The 18118-nt window shown below is 38.9% G+C and overlaps 1 protein-coding gene and 1 long non-coding RNA gene across 2 annotated transcripts; one reads left to right on the forward strand and one right to left on the reverse strand.

Moving 5' to 3' along the window:
* Positions 1–3723: 3723 nt before the first annotated feature.
* On the reverse strand, positions 3724–12523 carry LOC308384519. The gene is made up of 6 exons (XR_013969330.1): positions 12087–12523; positions 11518–11586; positions 9807–9877; positions 9651–9688; positions 9407–9568; positions 3724–4777 (listed from the first exon to the last, which is right to left on the reverse strand). It is a non-coding gene; the product is annotated as an uncharacterized lncRNA (long non-coding RNA).
* Positions 5078–7770, forward strand: LOC308385154 (uncharacterized protein; the record flags this gene model as incomplete). The annotated part of the gene is made up of 5 exons (XM_080863936.1): positions 5078–5311; positions 6201–6451; positions 6619–6786; positions 6907–7002; positions 7453–7770. Exons 2-5 carry the CDS (start codon positions 6308–6310, stop codon positions 7768–7770), a joined length of 726 nt encoding a protein of 241 aa, XP_080720062.1. The 5' UTR covers positions 5078–5311; positions 6201–6307.
* Positions 12524–18118: the final 5595 nt, after the last annotated feature.

Genomic DNA, 18118 nt, shown 5'->3' on the forward strand with positions numbered 1-18118 from the left:
TCTTAACACTTCTCATTGATGCGGCGAGAGAGACGGCGGAGGAGAAAAGGAGTAAAGGAGCACCACCTGAGAAAAGACAAATGTCGGCAGGAGGGAGACGCAGGTTACAAAAAAGAAGGCAACAAAAAGAATGCAATAAAGATATGCAGATGCGGAACTTTATTGCAATTGGCTTTGTCTAAACTCACCGTACCCTTGGCTGTCCCCAGAATTAAAGATCATTTTTAATCACTTTGATAATGGAAGCTTCTTTTTTTGTTAAGAGGAAGCTCTGATAGATATAAGAGTTTATGGGAGTTGACAAGGGACATTGCGCTGAGGGCATTAGAACTGGCAGCTTGTCAAACAGCCTACTGGAAAAATAGAAGCCAGTCAAGAGAGGAATACAGAGACAGAGAGGGAGAGAGGGAGAGATAGCTTGTGAGGGCAGGTCACCAGACAGGACGACTTTCCACTTTACCTTCTTTCCACTCTTTATCCTCCACCACGTCATCTTCCCATTTTGCTTAATTACAATATAGGACTTGGGAGAGGTGCCGGGCACTCTCATTAAGAAACAACAAATCGCCAGGACACAAGAAACTTAATTAGCTTGGGACCGGAGATTGTTCTGTTGTAGTACAAGGACAATTTGTACTTCTTAACGAGATCTTTGGCCTCACAGTAAGGAATTCGGAGTCACTTTAAAGTCTGATGTAGGGCATTGGGGAAACTTAAGATTCCCTTGTTCTACTTCTATCTATTGGCAAAGACTCATATGTGGAAATGACCTCTCTTACTTCATTGAATATCTGCTTTCTGGTTCTCTTTTTGTGAACAGAAGAGGTGCTTTCCCATTTTGTTCCAGGTGCTGATACCATGCTTGCGTGCCTGTGTGATAGTTTGGATTTTTAATAACTGGCTTCCCTTATGGTGTCTGACTTATTTAATTAACTGCACTCATTTCCCATATCTCTCTCTGTGAGTTCTGGACTGATGATGCTCCTTCATATCGCAGCAAATGTTCCATGGCCCTTTAATTCTTGCGTGCCATATTCCATCCCCATCCTCTCATTTATGTCATGCATTTATCATTGTAATCACAAGGTTTGCCCAAAAGCAGAATAACTGATCACATGGGGTTTATACAGACCTGGCCTTAATCGGAAAAGGCCCCACAGTAGAGCCATGTGGAGTACCAATGTGATGATAATCTTAATTAAAGTCTGTGTCATTAGGAAATATGCACAAACAAGCAATAACGGAGAATACAAAACTCACCGACAGTCACTTCCACAGCAAGCCAAAACTGCTTGCCACCCCAACTCTCCTCATAAGCCTCGGCAGCAGCAATCAGATTTTTGAGTCAATAATGTGCTCTCATAAGAGGGAAGAAAATAAGAAAATAAAATGGTAGATGCAATATTACAGATGGAATTTCGCCCGTGCTTTGGGATTTGTCAATAATTGTCGATATTTTCTAATCTCTCGCAATGACTTGGAAGGCGCGTATCGGAAAAGCGTTTTTGGTATGCAAATCAGAGTGCTATTGTCATCCAAGATGGATGGGCTCAGGAGATGGGCTGAAGAATGTCAGAGAGAAATGGGGTGCAGTGAAATTTCTCACCCCTGCTCACCTCGCCTCCCTCCACTTCTCTCCAGTTCTTTTAGCTTATCGCTTTCCCTGCCTCTGCCAGCCCTTACCTCTTACCTACTCCCAATAAAATACGCCCTACTATTGTCCTCCATTTACTAACTCTTTCGTGTTGGTGCATGACCTCCTTCTCTTTTTGCTCCCCCCTCTCCTCAGATCTCTGTGCTTGTTCGCGGTTTTACACAACAGAGATCTGTCCTTTCCCTCTTTTCCCCTTTAGGCCATGTGCAGGTCATTGCCATTTTTACAGCCCACAGAATAGCCCCTCTTTTCAGAATACAAAAGGCTTTCTAATTTGTAGGCTGTGCTTTTATTTAATTATCTGGGTGGAGGTATTTTCTGCTGGTGCTGCAGAACGCTTTTTCTCTAAGTTTCCATTTCTTCATTACAGGCCTGTTGTAATTTACGACATCACTCTAATTCACACAGTAATTTGATGAACCCCAAATTAACCTGGCTGGCTACTATTTTCCCCACTAGCTCATTTTGCTTCTCACTCCATTGTTTCAATAATTAAGAAACATCAATGTCCATGAGCTGGATCAAACATCAGGAGCCAGTGTCATTCAACGTCTGGGATCACTGGAGAACAGCGGATGCATATTAAGGACGGGGATGACAGGTGAATTACAGTCGATTGAGATCTGGTAATCACATCTCCTGCCTGTAGTTCCGTCACACTAGCCTCATCTGCTTGGGAAAGAGGATTCTTGTGAGGTCAGGGGTGGGGGCTGAGGACTGTAAGTCAGCTCCGTTACACTGCAGAGAAGTGCTCTTTGAATTTGTCTTCACCTTAACTTTTTAATGTCTACATCATGTTATTATAGGATGCCCTCTTCCTCCATTTCCCGCCACATCAGCCTGAGCTAAGGTGTAATTGTGTTTTTGAGCAGATGGTTAAGTATCTGAGCTACCAGTATAATATGCTCATCCTATCATTTAACGATTTGTCACGCAATCAGCAGTGGTCGTTTGGAGCATAAAACCAATGAGACCAAGACTATTAGAAGACTTTTTACTCAAGCAAGGGAGTCGTACCCTGGCTGCCATGTGTGACACAGTCACACTCGTGTCACTGCTTTGATCAGGACACTGACCATAATTGATCTTCTTTGAGAAGTTGTCAAGTGGTTCTTATTTGACAAGCCAATTGTTCCACTCCCTGCCTCTCTGTGATAGTGGGCATTACTCATATCACTGTTGCCAGCTTGACTAGGACATCAGACTGGTGAGTAGAGACCAATTTGGTGGTATCAGGCATTCGGTGGCACACAACAACATCCACACATTAACAGGCGCGGGGTGAATAATACACTTGTTTGATCACTTTCTGTTAGTAATCCTGTGCAACGGTTGCCTCCGACGTGTGCTGTATGTGAAACGATGGCCTAAGCTTCTCAGTGAACGGTCAAGTGGGTCCAGTCCCCAACCCCCCTCCTGTCAGTGTGTAAAAGGATCAATCATTATGGAATGCAATTCACAGTGTAAGTGCTGCAGCCTCTGAGCTTAGCGTGATATGATATTTTCTCTAAATTGAAAAGGATTTGCTTCATCGTCCTCATTTATCTAACGTTACGCTTAATGCAAACAGTTTAAAAGAGCAAAAGCTTGGTGAAGGAGGAATCACTAAAAGGGTCATTTTTTATTTGATATTTGTCAAGATATACATCTTATCTAAAAGACTCGTGGGAGACTCATGCAGTCTGTATACTGCACTGTAAAACCTGACAAGTTAAGTTAACTCAAATGATTTGGGGAAACCGATTGCACCAATTGATTCAAGTTTTATAACTTAAACAGTTTGGGGTTATTTAAGTACTTTATTAGAGTCCCAAGAACCCAAAGCAAATATGATAATGTAACTCAAATGCATTATGTTTATTTACTCATTGTATTTAGTATGTTTCAACTTAAACCATTAAATTTCTTGTACTAAGATGCTGTATTTATTCAAACTTATTTAAAGTGTTACATGCTCATATTCAAATTAAGTTAAATTAACTTAAATAGTTGTATTTAAACAACTTAATCCAATTGGGGAAACCGATTGCACCAAATGGTTCAAGTACTATTAACACAAAACCAAGCTATTATTCTTTCCATTCAGTTTTTATTAACTTTAACTGCAGAGAAAATACAGAATGAATACAACCATACTTTCAGTCATAACCTATGACTGCTAAAGCCATTATCAAATAACAAATAATTAGGCATTTTAAAACTTGCACTTTTAGGGAATTTTGAATGTTTTTTGTAGCATTTTGAAAATCGATTAAATGTACAAAACACAAATTTAGTCATGTAGACCTGATACATAGGTGTACATCATAAAAAAACAATAGTCTAGAGGCAATTAGAGCCATAACAATCACAATTTTAAGTAACATTTAGTATAATAATGAAATCACATGCACTACAGCAATGCAACTATAGAAAACAGCTGAACTAAGGATGTCACTAACAAAAAGTATTCTCAAAGGTATTTGTGGCTTCGCAACAGTTTTGCCCAGACCTCGAGTGAACTGGCACTCATCACACAATTAAAAAATAAAGCATGAAAGTATACTGTACATATTGACTAATTATCAGTTATCTCGCAAAAGATTTCCATGTAACTAAAATATGTTTTTAGAAATAAGCTTAAGATTACACACTATGTGAAGATTTTTTTCAATCACAAACAAAACGTCAAATATGGATTTTCTCCTTATTCTTAGCTTTCTCCACATTGCCTTTTAGAAAGCTAATTACCCAGAACAAATAAAACTATTGAAGCCATTCACAGATAACTGAAAAAGCACGAATATAGTGACCAGTGAAAAACAAACATCATCTGCACAAGCTCATTTTTTAGTGTCTGCAATTTTGGTTTTAGTTGCTTTCTCTCATCGTCTAGCTTCAGCAACACTACTTGAATGAACTCAAAAAAGCCAGTATACTTCATAGGATAGCTCAGATGCAGAGCATAGATTAGCCCAAACAAAGACACCAGGGCATCAGTCCATGAGTGATGAGTCATAACAAACCGATCTTCAAGTTCTATGAACACTTGGCGTGGTGAGAAAGGAACTCCTCCAGGCACCTCCTCTTCATCGACATCAGCAACCAGAGCAATTCTATGGCTTCATAGAACTCAATTTCACCCTAAGATATAATACAGAGTGCACAATTATTCATCTGCACTGTAAGACCGAATAGTAATAGTTTGATAAATGAAATGAGTTCCAACTACTTAAAAACCTGTTATAAGTTCATACACCTTTATTTTTTTGAGTAGTTTGAACAATTTTGTTTTTTCAAGTTATCAGTACTTGAATATATTGATTAGTTTCTAGCATTGCGCTCAAATAATTTGAGTTTTAACACTGACGTCACTTACGTGCCTACGTACGTACCTACGTGCGCCACCTGTTTCTTTATGAAGTGCTGGCAACCATCTTGGATTCCTCGCTTCGAGTGCGAATGCCCGCTCATTACCCCGAAAGAAACTTGTGGAACGTTAATATCCGAACAGAAATAAAAACATTTGTCAACGGGTTTTTTGCGGCATTGCCTTTGACGCTGGATAAAGGAGGGCATGCTATGGTATGTTACGGACTTTTGAACTGGAACAGCTAACCCTCTGCACTTGGCTAGCTGCATTTACCGCCTTCGCGGCATCTTCAGGAGCGCTTTGTGGTAAGTTTTATTTTTTCTGAAACTATAGTTCTCCGTTGTAATATGGGTTTTTATCGTCATAAATGTACAACTCTAGCAGGCATTTAAGAATTACATGCATGCGTCGTTTTATCCATGTCGGCTTGGCCCCAAAGTGTTTGCATGAATTATGCTAATACGCTCATATTTAGTATAACACATTATTAGTCCCTGGGACTAATAATGTGTTAATAACTTTTCTAATCTCTTACTATATTAAAATAAGTCTTTAGAAGGCATTTCTGGATTTGCAGATTATAAACTGCCTTGTGGTTAAATTGTTGAATCAATATGCACTGCTGCGCTGCTTCACACTTAGCGCATACGTGGATATTGATATTGGCTAGCCCATTTGCTAACTAGTGGAACTTAAAACTTACGTTTAGTTCTCTGGAGTTGTACATATTAAAACTGGGGCAGCAAAATTGTAGGCACAGGACATACTTACAAAAGCAGTGAATAATCATTACATAATTACGCGGTAGAACTTGGTTTACATTGCAAATAGTAATGTATACCAAGTTGAAATCTAGAATCTTCTGAACTGTAAAATTGTTGTGCCTGGTCTATTTTAGGTTAGCTTAAGGGTGAATCCATCAATAATATATTTACCAAACAGTTATTTTTTCGTTTTATTTTATTCTGATGCCCAGTGTTCATTAGTGAAAGACTTAGTTTTTTATCTGTCAGGGGCTGGGTCTGTGAACCAGCATTTTGAGTTTATTTTGTAGTTTTGCTTTCTTATGTTATATTGAAATGAGGTGAAGTTCTTGTATTGTTGTTATTATTAGTTAAGGTTTAGTTGAGTTCTGGGCTGGTTATGTTTCATCTGTGTCTCCTTGGTTGTGTGTCTTTTCTGTTCTCTGTGTAGTCTGTCTTGTCTTCTGTGTTTTACTGTTATGTCCATGCCAGGGCAGAAGTAAATTTTCAGGGGTGAAGATGCTGTTTACCTTGACCAGCTAAGACTACAGATTGTAGATGAAGTCGAGAAAAGTGAAAAGAATCCTGATTACAAAGCTGATGCTCACAACTTTGGCCTTGCAATGCAAAGAGATCATCAATGATGACCTACCAGTAGGTCAGATCCTGGATTGCTGGCCTACTCTGAAATCCCAGTCCCAGGTAAGAATGTATATAGATGTATCTAACAAGATGTATTTTATATCAACCCCTGTTATCTGGCCTGTCTGAACAAATTATGCCTTTGGAGTGTAAGGATTTTGATGTATTTTGCAAAGATTTATAGACTAATTGAAACTTGTAAACACAAATGTATCCTGTGTGTTCAGATCTGTGCAGAATTCCACAGGATTACAAACCTCCACCTGAAGAACCACTTTTATGCTGTGCTGGACCAACATGCTCCCCGGCTCCAGAGCTTATTCAGAAAGAAAGCTGTTTGCACAGGGAACGTGTCTGATGTCCTGTCTCAGCTCTTCAGAAGCTATAATCTCCAGGTTAGTGAGTTTTTGTCTTGTTTTTTGAGCTTCATTTGATTTGATCAATTTTTCAATTTTAATTACCATTCTTGACTAGGTTAGCCAATAATTTAAAATAAAAATTTTCTTGTGATGTAGGAACAAGCTGATATCCATGCCCAAAGTGCTGGTGTGCTTCATGCCCTCTCTGCCTATTTGTACGAAGACACCTCTACCTTCATCAAAACATGGGATGTAAGTTTTGGACAAAGTTGTGAACAATATCTTAGTAGCATCCTTGTTTAGATTTCTCAAAACATTATGACACTTTGAGAGTTTGAGAAGCATCTCCATGCTTGGATCTGTCTACAACAGTGTCCATGTCACATAATGGAAACACTACATGTTTTTAATGTGCGTAGACCTTCTATAATGTTCCTAGCCCAACCATACATCACTGTACAAATGAAAAAAATATATAACTCCTATTGACTTTCTGTTGTTATTGCTACGAAGAGGTATGACTTTGCTTTACTAAAAGTACTATTTTTGTCAGTTTGTTTTCTCAAATCTTGGTGTGTTGTGGCTTTTTTGTTGTTCAAACAATTGATTTCTGAGCTAGTAATAATCCAGAAATGTGACTTGTATAGATGAAACTAAGAGAAATAGGAATGCACTAACATGTAGTAATTTTGTTTTCTGTAGATGATGCATTCTGATAGACCAGATATTAGTGAAGTGCCACTTGGACTCCTCCTGATCAGAGCCAATTCCAGCGATGCAACATTCTTCTGCCCTGAGAAGACTGCAGTTTTGGTCGAGGGTAACATGATCATTGTTTTCACCACCCTGGCTGATGCATTTCTAGTAATATTTGGACTGACTGACGTCCTGCACCTAAGCTACCCAAAATGTTTGGCCAACATTTTTGACTTTATTCAGAAATTTTTGATGGGTCTGAAGGGTGGGAAGTTGAAGCCCAAAGTGCTGAGTCTTAAAAATGATCTTTTGGCAGCAGAATAATGTCCAGGATTCCTACACAGCCCTCAAGTGCCTGTTAAAGCAAGTAATTCAGTTTATCATGTTTCCAAGTCTGGATAAGTTTTTTTATAAAAAGAGAGAATAGAATAAAGAAATCTTTGCAGACTCCGTTTCATACTTCATTATCTAAAAGCCACATCCAAAGTAAAAGGGGTGATTTTATTATTTTTATTTATTTTTTTCCCCCCATCATCACTTGTGTTTTAGTTGATTTTGATTGTGTTTTTAGTCAGATAACTGTAAATCTATAGAGAAAATGAAGGACAATCTCATTTCTGGCTTCTAGGTGGGATCTTGAATGTCACTTAAGGAACGTTCCTCCTGAACTACTCATAACTGACATAAGGCGCTAAGGAGGTTTATAACACTTTGTTTATGTCTCTAAAGAAGTATTTTTCTATTTAAAATTTTATTGCTTTGTTGTTGAGACTGTGATTGCACTCTACAAATGTGCATTTTGCATAACCACAGTACTGGCATATTAAAAAGGTTACCAATTATATTTCAGTGTATTAGCTGCACTATACTATTACTTTCATTCGGTTTTCCCACCTAATAATGCAGGATTTTCTTTTCCTTTTGTTTGTTTTTTTTAATAAAAAGGCCATACTCATGTGTTAATCAAATTTGAATACTCTTAAAACATGTTGTGAAATTCTTTATTTCTAATATTGTAACCTTGTGCCAAAATTTCTGACATTATTCCCTATAAAATGTGGTGGATTTATGTCTTTGGGCTTTTTGTGTCAAAGTAACTCAATAAATCTGTAACTTGAATTTATATTTTCTGTCTTGTGTTTTTACAAGTGTAATTATTTTGGGCACTTTTTTTTTTAAAATCAAATTCAAAACACAGTAGATTTGGATATTACAAGCATTTGTATTTAAAATTTTTGAGTTGTATTAGCTTAAAATGGTTAACATTTTGAAACTAAAAATTAATTCCTTAAAGTTACTTGAGCTAGATTTGTACTTGAAACTCAAAATATCAAGTAGAGAGTACTAAACCAAAAATGTGGATATAACATAAAAACATTTATCAATGGTACTTAAAAATATTTATCTAAAGCTAATAAATAAAGTGTGTTTATTTAACTTTTATTTTTAAGTTTTAGTTACTTAAAATATTTTATGTAATCAGTTTCACCAAAAGTTTTGAGTAAAATTAACTTATTGGGTTTTACAGTGTGTAATATCTCTGTTAAAAGCATAAATACAAATGTTCAGGCACCTTTCTTCAGTTTTTCAAATTCTATATATCATAACATGTTTTAAGTTGACAGTGAAGGTTCATTTTTCATTCATCCAGGTAGTCAAATCAAGGATGAAAGAAGTTTATAAGTCATTCAACTTCACGTCTTCAACTTTCAACCCAAGTCCAGATGACTTATAAACTCCTTTCAACCTTTTTTAAATTCAAATGTGCAAATTATTGTAATACCAAAGTACCTTGCATGTTTTGAAAATCTCTGAGGTACATTGGTAGGCCGGCCAGAACTGCTGTTCTAGTTGCATAGATGTCGTTTGTGTCCTTATATATATATATAAATAAATAAACAAACACATAACAATGGCAACTGCCAAGCAAGCAGAATAATAATTAGTATCTTTTAAATACCTGTTTTCCATATGCCGACAAAAGCTGCTTCATCCTTTCACCGACCCGTCCAGTTTTCCTCTTTTTGTAAAGTCCAGTCAGCTGAGGAGCATAATCATCCAGCGCAGCATAAAACACATGTGGCAGATTCTGATTGGTGATCCGATGAAATTCAAAGTAGAGCTGAAGAGAATTCCAAAAATATTATAAGCAAAACACAGCATACTATATGAGCAGCAAATGTTATATACATAGTTGTACTTACCTGTGTCTCATGAAAGAGTGCTGGCCATGGTCCCTCGCCTGGCAAAATTTGAGGTTATTGGATGAGGGCGATTAACTTTGTCAGAATGTTGGTATGGAAAGTGCAGAATTGCTCTGTTTAAGTCTTCTAAGTTAAAATATCTCTTAGAAATCAAACCTTTAAACAATGTGCCAACTCCACTGAAATGACACCTTCAAACAGGTCGTGTAGGAAGTCAGGTGGGAAGCCTGTGACAGGATGAAAGAAAGAGAGATGGTCAGAAGGAACACAGGTGTTTTTAACACCATAGTTTTCCTTAATGTCATCATTCTGAAGCTCTTGCACAATAATTATCATGAGCATCTTTTGTTCTCATTACATAATTCCCTGTAACAGCATTTTCTGTTTGCATTTCTGTTTGGGTGGCATGACAAAACCTACAGAAATATGTAGACCTGAAACTCTCATTGAAACCAGCAAGTCCATGGGCAGAAGGTTGTCTGCCACAACAGAGTAGACAGTGCCTCTAAGACATTCACCAAGAGTCTCAATGTAGGCACCTACTTCTTCAAGAGTTTTCAGATCATTTAAGAGTGGTGACAGCATTTCCTTACACCCAAACTGGCGTACATCATTGGAATTGCACAGCAGAGCAAGCTGGGTGCAGTGTAGAGCAGAACAAGATTTAACTGGAAAGTTTTCCAGTGTCCAATAAACTGCAAAGACTTTATGTATTTTCTTTGAGGTACCAAGTGGGTTTGTGATCAAAATCATCCACATAAAGTATCATTGACAATTTCTGTCCCTCTTGTGACAGTAGAACATTTTCCTGGTAGTAGGATCCATCACAAAATGACATGAAATGTCCAGGAATCTGTGTGGGTGCTTGTTTAATTTCTTCAAGCACATCATTTTTTTTCAACAACAATTGCAAAGATGTGAGAATAGGCACATACATATAAGTGTGCTTTGACGATTCAATTAAATACTCCACAGGTTTGACATATGGAAAATTTTCTTCATAATATGATTTCCTCCTCTTTGCTGTAGATAGTGGTCCTTCAGATGTGACACATTTATGTAAAACATTACTATCAGAAACTGCCTGACAAATCTCATCCACCAGTTTGTCCGTATATGTACAGTTGTGCTTTTTCAGTATATCTACAACTGATTTTCTAACCAAAGGTTGTGATAACAAAAACAACTGATCAATATGCTCAATAATCTCCTGTGTTGCTCTCTGGGACACATGGAGAAAGGTCTGCATTTTCAAGAAAAATCCAGCCAGATTGTATTGCAACTGCTCTTCTAAACCCTCAATTCCACTGATTTCACTGGTGGATGCCACTTGATTGTCATCTGATGACTCTATTGAATCAAGCTGCATGTCATCTTTTTGTTCTACATTTATAACACTTTGCACAATGCCTTCATCGTAACTTGTTGAATTTTGGTGGTCTCTGCATTTGTGGGCATTGAAGGTTGAGTAGACATTGGTTTTAAAATTGCAGTTCTTGAAAGGACATGGAACAGTTTCTTTTCGTTTTAAATGCCCCCTCAGATGGATAAACATTTGGCTTTCAATAAATGGCTGCTTAAAATTACACATAGAGCAACAAAATCCATAATTATTCAAATCTGGATAAGAACCGTCTTTTCTTTGCGTGGGAGTGTGCATTGTTGACATGTGTATCTTTAATGAATTAAATGTATTAAATGTACACATGCATGTGTTGTAGAGACGGGGTAAGGGTGAAATTGTGGAGTACTGACCATGGTTGAGCCGATAATGCTTCAACAACATGACTTTTATGGCAGTAGAAAAACTAGACAAACTACACAACTTGCAATTCCACATTTTGATACCAAATCGTTTTAAAATCACCTTTACTGGTTGTCTTTAGTGCAGTGCTGGATGATCTCTCGGCATGCTACTGCTCCTTCAATCGTCAGACTGTAATAACACAAAAGCCATGAGGACAGAAAGCTAGCAGAACAGTTTTTACTTTTACTTCACTTAAAAACAGTCAATCTGAATAACACAAGCTTGGAAAACAGTAAGATTTATTCTTGCACTACAGTTCATTTTCAATTCAGGTTGGTCAACTACTCTATACGTTATAAAATAATAAAGCAATTTTACACAAGTGAAGTACACAATAGGCTAACCCTTGGAAAGTACAGAGTCAGAAACGTTTAGGTTTGGTGCAGTGCAGCTTTGAAAAGGTAAATTATTTCGCGACTAAAATGCCACTAACCATCATATTCAAAATTTGTGAAGGCGAACTTGTCCGTTAAACTCTTAAAATTAACACTAAATAAATTTTCTACTATTTTCACTGTGTCAAAAGTAGGCTACATTTGAACTTGATAAAGGTCAGAGTCAGAAAAGCGTAAACACTGATTTTACCAAAGGTTTTGTGGCATGCAGTTTGCAAAAATCAGACTACTTACCAACTATTGATTGAAACAAGCCACCAACCGTTAATTTTTTAAATTGTGAAGGCAGACTCCATACAGCGCTAGGCGGGAATTGTGTGCTGGCAAGCTAAGTTACGAGCTACTACAACAAAGTAGTCTGATAAATTACAACGAAGTACAACTAAAACAAAGCAGTCTGATAAATGTACGTTTTGTATGCTAGAAGTAAGCATTAACAAAAAAACATAAAAATAACTTTATCTTGTACTTTCCACTCTCTTGACGAGGCTCCTGTCTCATGGCCGACAAGTCCAGGCAAAACACTGGGGGCGGGGCTGTGGATGATGACTAATACAAATGAATTAGCACAACTTAAACAGTTTAAAGCAACAGTACTTAAAACGTTACAAAAACATAATGTGTACTTATTACAATAAAGTTATTATATCATATGTATACTTTTGGGTCTACCTAACACACTTCATGAAAGTTACTTTAACTATTTTTCAGAACTGAGTAAGAACAACTTACTTCTTTTAGTAAGATGCACTGTTGGGTTTTACAGTGTGCAGTCACGGTGATTCATCGACTATCTTGCTGATAATTTTTTTTGTGGATGTCTGAATCTTGTGGGATAATTTCCACTGGACTTTTTTTTTACTAGATATATTTTATGCGCTATATTTGTTAAACAAAGAACCACCTCTGTCTTTAGGGGCTACTCAGCAGTCATGTGTAGCTGCATTTTTATTTGGGAGGTATCGTTTCTTAAATAATGTAATGGGTTTTCGATTTGACACAGTCCATTTTAATTATGGGAGAATTATCTTAAGTAGCCCCAAAAGACAAAATCTAAATGGAGGTCTTAAATTAGGCAAATGGGAGAGCAAATTAAATGGTTCTTGACTTCTCACTAGCCATTATCCACACTGACGCTGCCACTCTACAAATATCAATCCTTGACCCTGGATTACACCCTCATCACACCGTTCGCTCATCCCTCCTCATGCTGTTCGACAATCATTCACTAAAATTTAATTTTGTGGAGAGACTTCATGGGCTGTACATCTTGTTTTTTCCATGAATCCAAGAGCAAAGTGTGTCTGTGATTGTTTTTGAGTGTGACATAATTTGCTAGTTGGCTTCCAATTGATTTTCCTATGATAAACCTCATCTCTAACCCCCTTGCCTCTATCTAATGTGCTTTCTTTCAGGTTTATTGACCAGGACACCTTTCCCAAAAGAGCATCTTATCATTTAAGCAATTGATCAGAGGTCAGGGGTCAAAATGAAATTATCTGGAGTGTATTAAATTAGCAGTGTGACCTAAAGGATGTGAACCATCTGGTGGTTTCTGCTGGTGTATTAACAAGGTAGACGTGTGGGCAGTCTGGGTCAGCGGGGTAATTGGATTACAAAGGAACACACATTGTCAACATTATGTCTACATGGAGCCTCAATGGGATGTTCTGCTCAAGGGCAGCATAAACTGCCTTTCTCAGCTCATTGAGGCAATGTTCAAATGCGTGTGAGTGCCTTTTCCCACGTTGTCTGGTCCATGAGGATCTAAAGGATGTAAACATAAGGAAAATACTTTCCCATATCCACTTATTTGTTCCATTTTAGCACAGGGAGTCACCATCACTAAATGGCACTGTCCCCGCTTTCCCTAAGAAGCCACTCTGGCAGGTGAAGAGCATCCCTATGGTCTTAAAAGGCTTCTTTATCTTGTTCTGCATTTTCCCATCCAAGCAAATCTTCTGTGAAAACCAAGAGCGGGGTAGATCAAATGTTTGTAAGTAAGGGTGCTTGCAAATGTTTGATTCTATGTTATCAGATCACAGTAAAGGGCCTTTGGAATTAGAGGATTTAAGATAATAATACTCAATTTCCATAACAATAAAGCAAGCAACAACACTTAGAGGACAAACGTGTGACTTTTTTTTAAAAAGTGGGTATAGGAGTGTGTGTGTGTGTGTGTGTGTGTGTGTGTGTGTGTGTGTGTGTGTGTGTGTGTGTGTGTGTGTGTGTGTGTTTTGGGTGGGGTGTGGCTTAAGTTGATCCACCCAGCAACAAATAAACATGATTATTAAATTTGACCATTTTCTGGAGTCATGAGATGCAAACCAAAACATCTGCTATGTAGTAACACAACAAACAGCAGCCCAGACAAGCAGAGAGGTGTGAGTAAAGAAACCACAGGGAAAGAGAGAGAGAGAGAGGGGATGGGATGATGGCGGCGGCGGTGGTGGTGTGGATCACTGCTTATGTCACAAACAACCTTTTGCTTTGCCTGACATCACGGGGGACTCACTATCTGCATGGCTGGAAGGCACACGGGGAGAGAGGGAGAGCAAACAATGCACACCTCGGTGCTCCATGGTGCTTTGTCATGTTTGAGCAATACACCGCACCTGCTCCACTCTTGTGAGGCATGAAAGAGATAAATAGCAAGAGAGGGGATGTTTACAAGGACATCTCCAAACAAGCAGGTGACTTCCCCCCCCCCCCTACTATAGAAAGCATCTGCCAGCCATACTCTTGAGGACTTTTGGAGATGTACAAGCTGGTCATTTTCACTTGAATTCCCGAACACTACAGAAATCCAATTTCCCTCACAAGATCCATACCACTAGAGTGTTGCGGGGCGAGGGGCTTAGAAACTTAAAATATTATTTCTTGAAAAGTTGTTGAGTGTGATGGTGGATTAGCTTGATGTTGTGAAGTTTTTCCTCTTTAATGGCTTAGCGTGGAGCAGCACCTAGCATAAATCAGGTACACGGCGCAACGTTTCATGCAATTTATAGATTTTCATGCACCGTACACAAATCTCTGTCTGTCAGAGTCAAGAAAATAGTGAGACATGTGTCCACGCGTGAAGATAAAACAACTGCAAATTTCACACGCCACTGATATGTTCCTCATACACTGCATACATGGATATTCTCACCTAACTGTTTATACCAGTCTGCCGACCAGACTGCACACACAGCATTTTACTCATTCACACACATACATCTCTGTCCTCCTTTGGGATTATCATGCTTGACGCCTATCAGACTGAATGGCTGGTTTCACACTGACAGAGTGAAACGCTCTGTCTCAGTCTGCTTCTGAGAAACACTGAATCTCTCTCCACCCTGCTCTCACACTCCAATCCCTTTTTCCCGCTCTGTGTATGTAAATCTCTGCCTAAGTGTTAGTGCAGCTCAGAGAGGGAGAGAGTGAGCTAGGAAGGCAGAGGCTGTGAGGGGGAGAGAAAATGGGTATTGCTTATGTAAAAGAAGCCAAATTCAGGTCAGACTGTGGATTCTTCATTAAGTATGTTTCTCTTGATTTGCATATGGGCTTAAGTAGGTTTTATAACAGAATGGTAGATCTAATGCATGCCAAAGATCAGCACTATACTGATTGTTCATTTGACAATTTAAATTAATTGAACTCCGATGGATCCACCACCTGAAGGTGAAGCCATAGAGGTCAGAGCAGAGTGGATCAGGCAGCGGTCAAAGACAGAGAGCTTGGAAGCCTCTCCCTTACAGAAACTGACATGGATTGTTACCTTTCTGGTGGGCAAGGAGCCTGAGCTCCTCCTGAGGCCGAATGGTACCGCCTACAGCTGGGCTTGCCTCAGTGCACACCTTGGGTTGTGGAACCAGTCTGCTGAAGAGGGGTCGCACACTGTTCCACTCTGGAGTTGCTGCTGGTAAGAGTTGTCAGGTTGGAGTGGGTATACTTATACCACTGTCAATGGTGTCTGCAGACTGGGGGTTTCCCCAGTAGAATAGAAGGTTGCTTTCCTGTGCTGTGTTACCCGAACTCGAAGATATTGAGGAGGAAAACAAAACAACACTGGTCCCAAAGAGTCTGGTCAAACAATGATTTTATTGAACACACGTGCGGGAAGATGGATACACAATTAGCATAGATCTCCACCCAAAAATACACAAGCAATTGCTTTTATAATGTCAGGGTTTGACGCCCCTTCTCGCGTTTTCCAAGAACATTATTTGCATCTCAAGAACATTATTAGCATTTTTTACAGACAATGGTCAATTTTAAGAGATAAACACACACACTGAAGTTCCCCTCTCTAGCATCTTCATCCAAATATGGCGATGAATCCAAGCCCTGAAGATCCCCAGGGACTTGTCTTCTTTTTGACACATCTTCTGTCACCTGTTACTAAGCAAACTCAAACGCCACAGGTTGTTGAATAGTTTCAGGCCTTTGCTCAAGCCCGTTTCTAGATTATATGCACTATATGTGTTTTGTAAGCGTGTAGGCAGTTTTAACCTTCTATAGCTCCAAGTCACTTACACAATAGATCGCCCGGACATCGCGCCAAACGAGGCTTATGACCTTCCCTTAATTGACTGAGCTTTAACTCTTTAATAAGCACAAAATGTAATGTGTGTATACAATTATTATGACTGCCCCTTTAATAAAAGGTTAATGTAAAGCCAGCAGGTTTAATAACCATCTTAATTCAATGTCAATGCTGTAGATTATATTGTTAATGCAATGTTAATGCTGCAGGATATATTGTAGCTGTAAAATAATTTCTTTAATTCCACAGCTGTCATCTGTGCATGTGTACAGTGCAATGCTTCAGAGCACCCACTCTTCCTGGATTCACTGAGTGGGTTGCATCAAAGTACCCCATCTGGGGACTCCATTGTCCATTCTCCATTGCCAAGGGAACCCTAATGTGTGCAAAGGCAGTGTTACCTGGAGGGGTGTGACCAAGAGCAAAACCAGACCTGAAACTTACACTTTGTCCATAATGAGCACCGTCTTCGGACATCACCATAATTTCACATGGCACCAGAATTGAAGGCGGTGGCACTCCACCACCACCTGTAAATGCCTTCACTTCAGGTTAAAAAGCAGATAAATAAAAATGTAAATAAATACATACAATAGTGCCTACCATAAATTTAGAGTTAAAGAGTCTTTAAAAGGGGACTAGTGGCTAATGTTTATAATGTAACTATTTAATGTTACTATTCAGGCTGACACTTTGTCCCTTTTTTCTGTCTTCCTGAGGCAAACACAATGACTGCCCTTTAGTTTACCTCTCAGACCTTCAGCTGATTTCCTCACACTCCCGTTTAACACCCTGTTATCACAAGGGAGGTCCTCAATTAAAAAAAAAAAACTGTTCTGGGCTTTCTCTAGGTGTCCACGTCCTTATTTACGTGGGCAGAATCCATCCAGCATTGTTGCCTTTCTCATATTCTATAAGACAGTAAAATTATATTTGCATTTCTTCCCCCCAGACGTGGCACAGCAGCAAATGTAGCACCACTAAGGGAACAACACTGAAATCTGATCAAGGTTGGGAACGTGAAATGCAGGCATCATATGGATCCCAGATGGAAGTTTTAATGTGCTCGTGGGGCTTTTTTGTGACAAATATAATTGCTGTCACACTGAATTAGTACAGCATCATAAAGCATCTTCACCTGATTTCCTCACAGGAATGCCGGCTGCCTCCTTCGAGTGCAGGTGTGACTTAAAAGCTGCCCTCTTGGAAACTCTCCAGCATGTATTTATGTTGGTGAGATGGGGTATAACTGTGTTTATGATGCTATAAAGTCCTTTTGGCCAAAGCCCTTGCTGCCCACAGCGTGTCTTTAGGTCCATCATAAAGCTGGAATGAGCTGTGCCCTTGGAAAGGCACTGTCAATACAAGTGTCTATGTGTGCACCCTCTTGTACATGTTAAGCTGATAGTTACAGGGGCTCCAGTTCCAGCAGCTAGCTTTATGGTTCAAAGCACACAGGGTTGTGTGCATACAAAGCCACTTAAGTTACAGTGAACATGCCTTTGCCTCCCATAGCCTTGTTTTAGTTTGCTTACACCAGCAACCCATTAAATGCCTTCTATACCAGCATGATGACTCTGATGGGTGAGGCATAGTTTGTCTACAAGACTGTTCTTTAGTCCTACTTAATTATAGCAGATAACAAAATACAAAAGATTCCAGCGGTGAACTGTACCGTTCCTGCTTCGAAAATTAAAATTAAAACCATTACTTGAAAACCATGGTAGTGGCTGTA

The sequence above is a fragment of the Rhamphochromis sp. 'chilingali' genome (assembly GCF_963969265.1).
Source record: "Rhamphochromis sp. 'chilingali' genome assembly, chromosome: 17".
Classification (NCBI taxonomy): Eukaryota; Metazoa; Chordata; class Actinopteri; order Cichliformes; family Cichlidae; genus Rhamphochromis; species Rhamphochromis sp. 'chilingali'.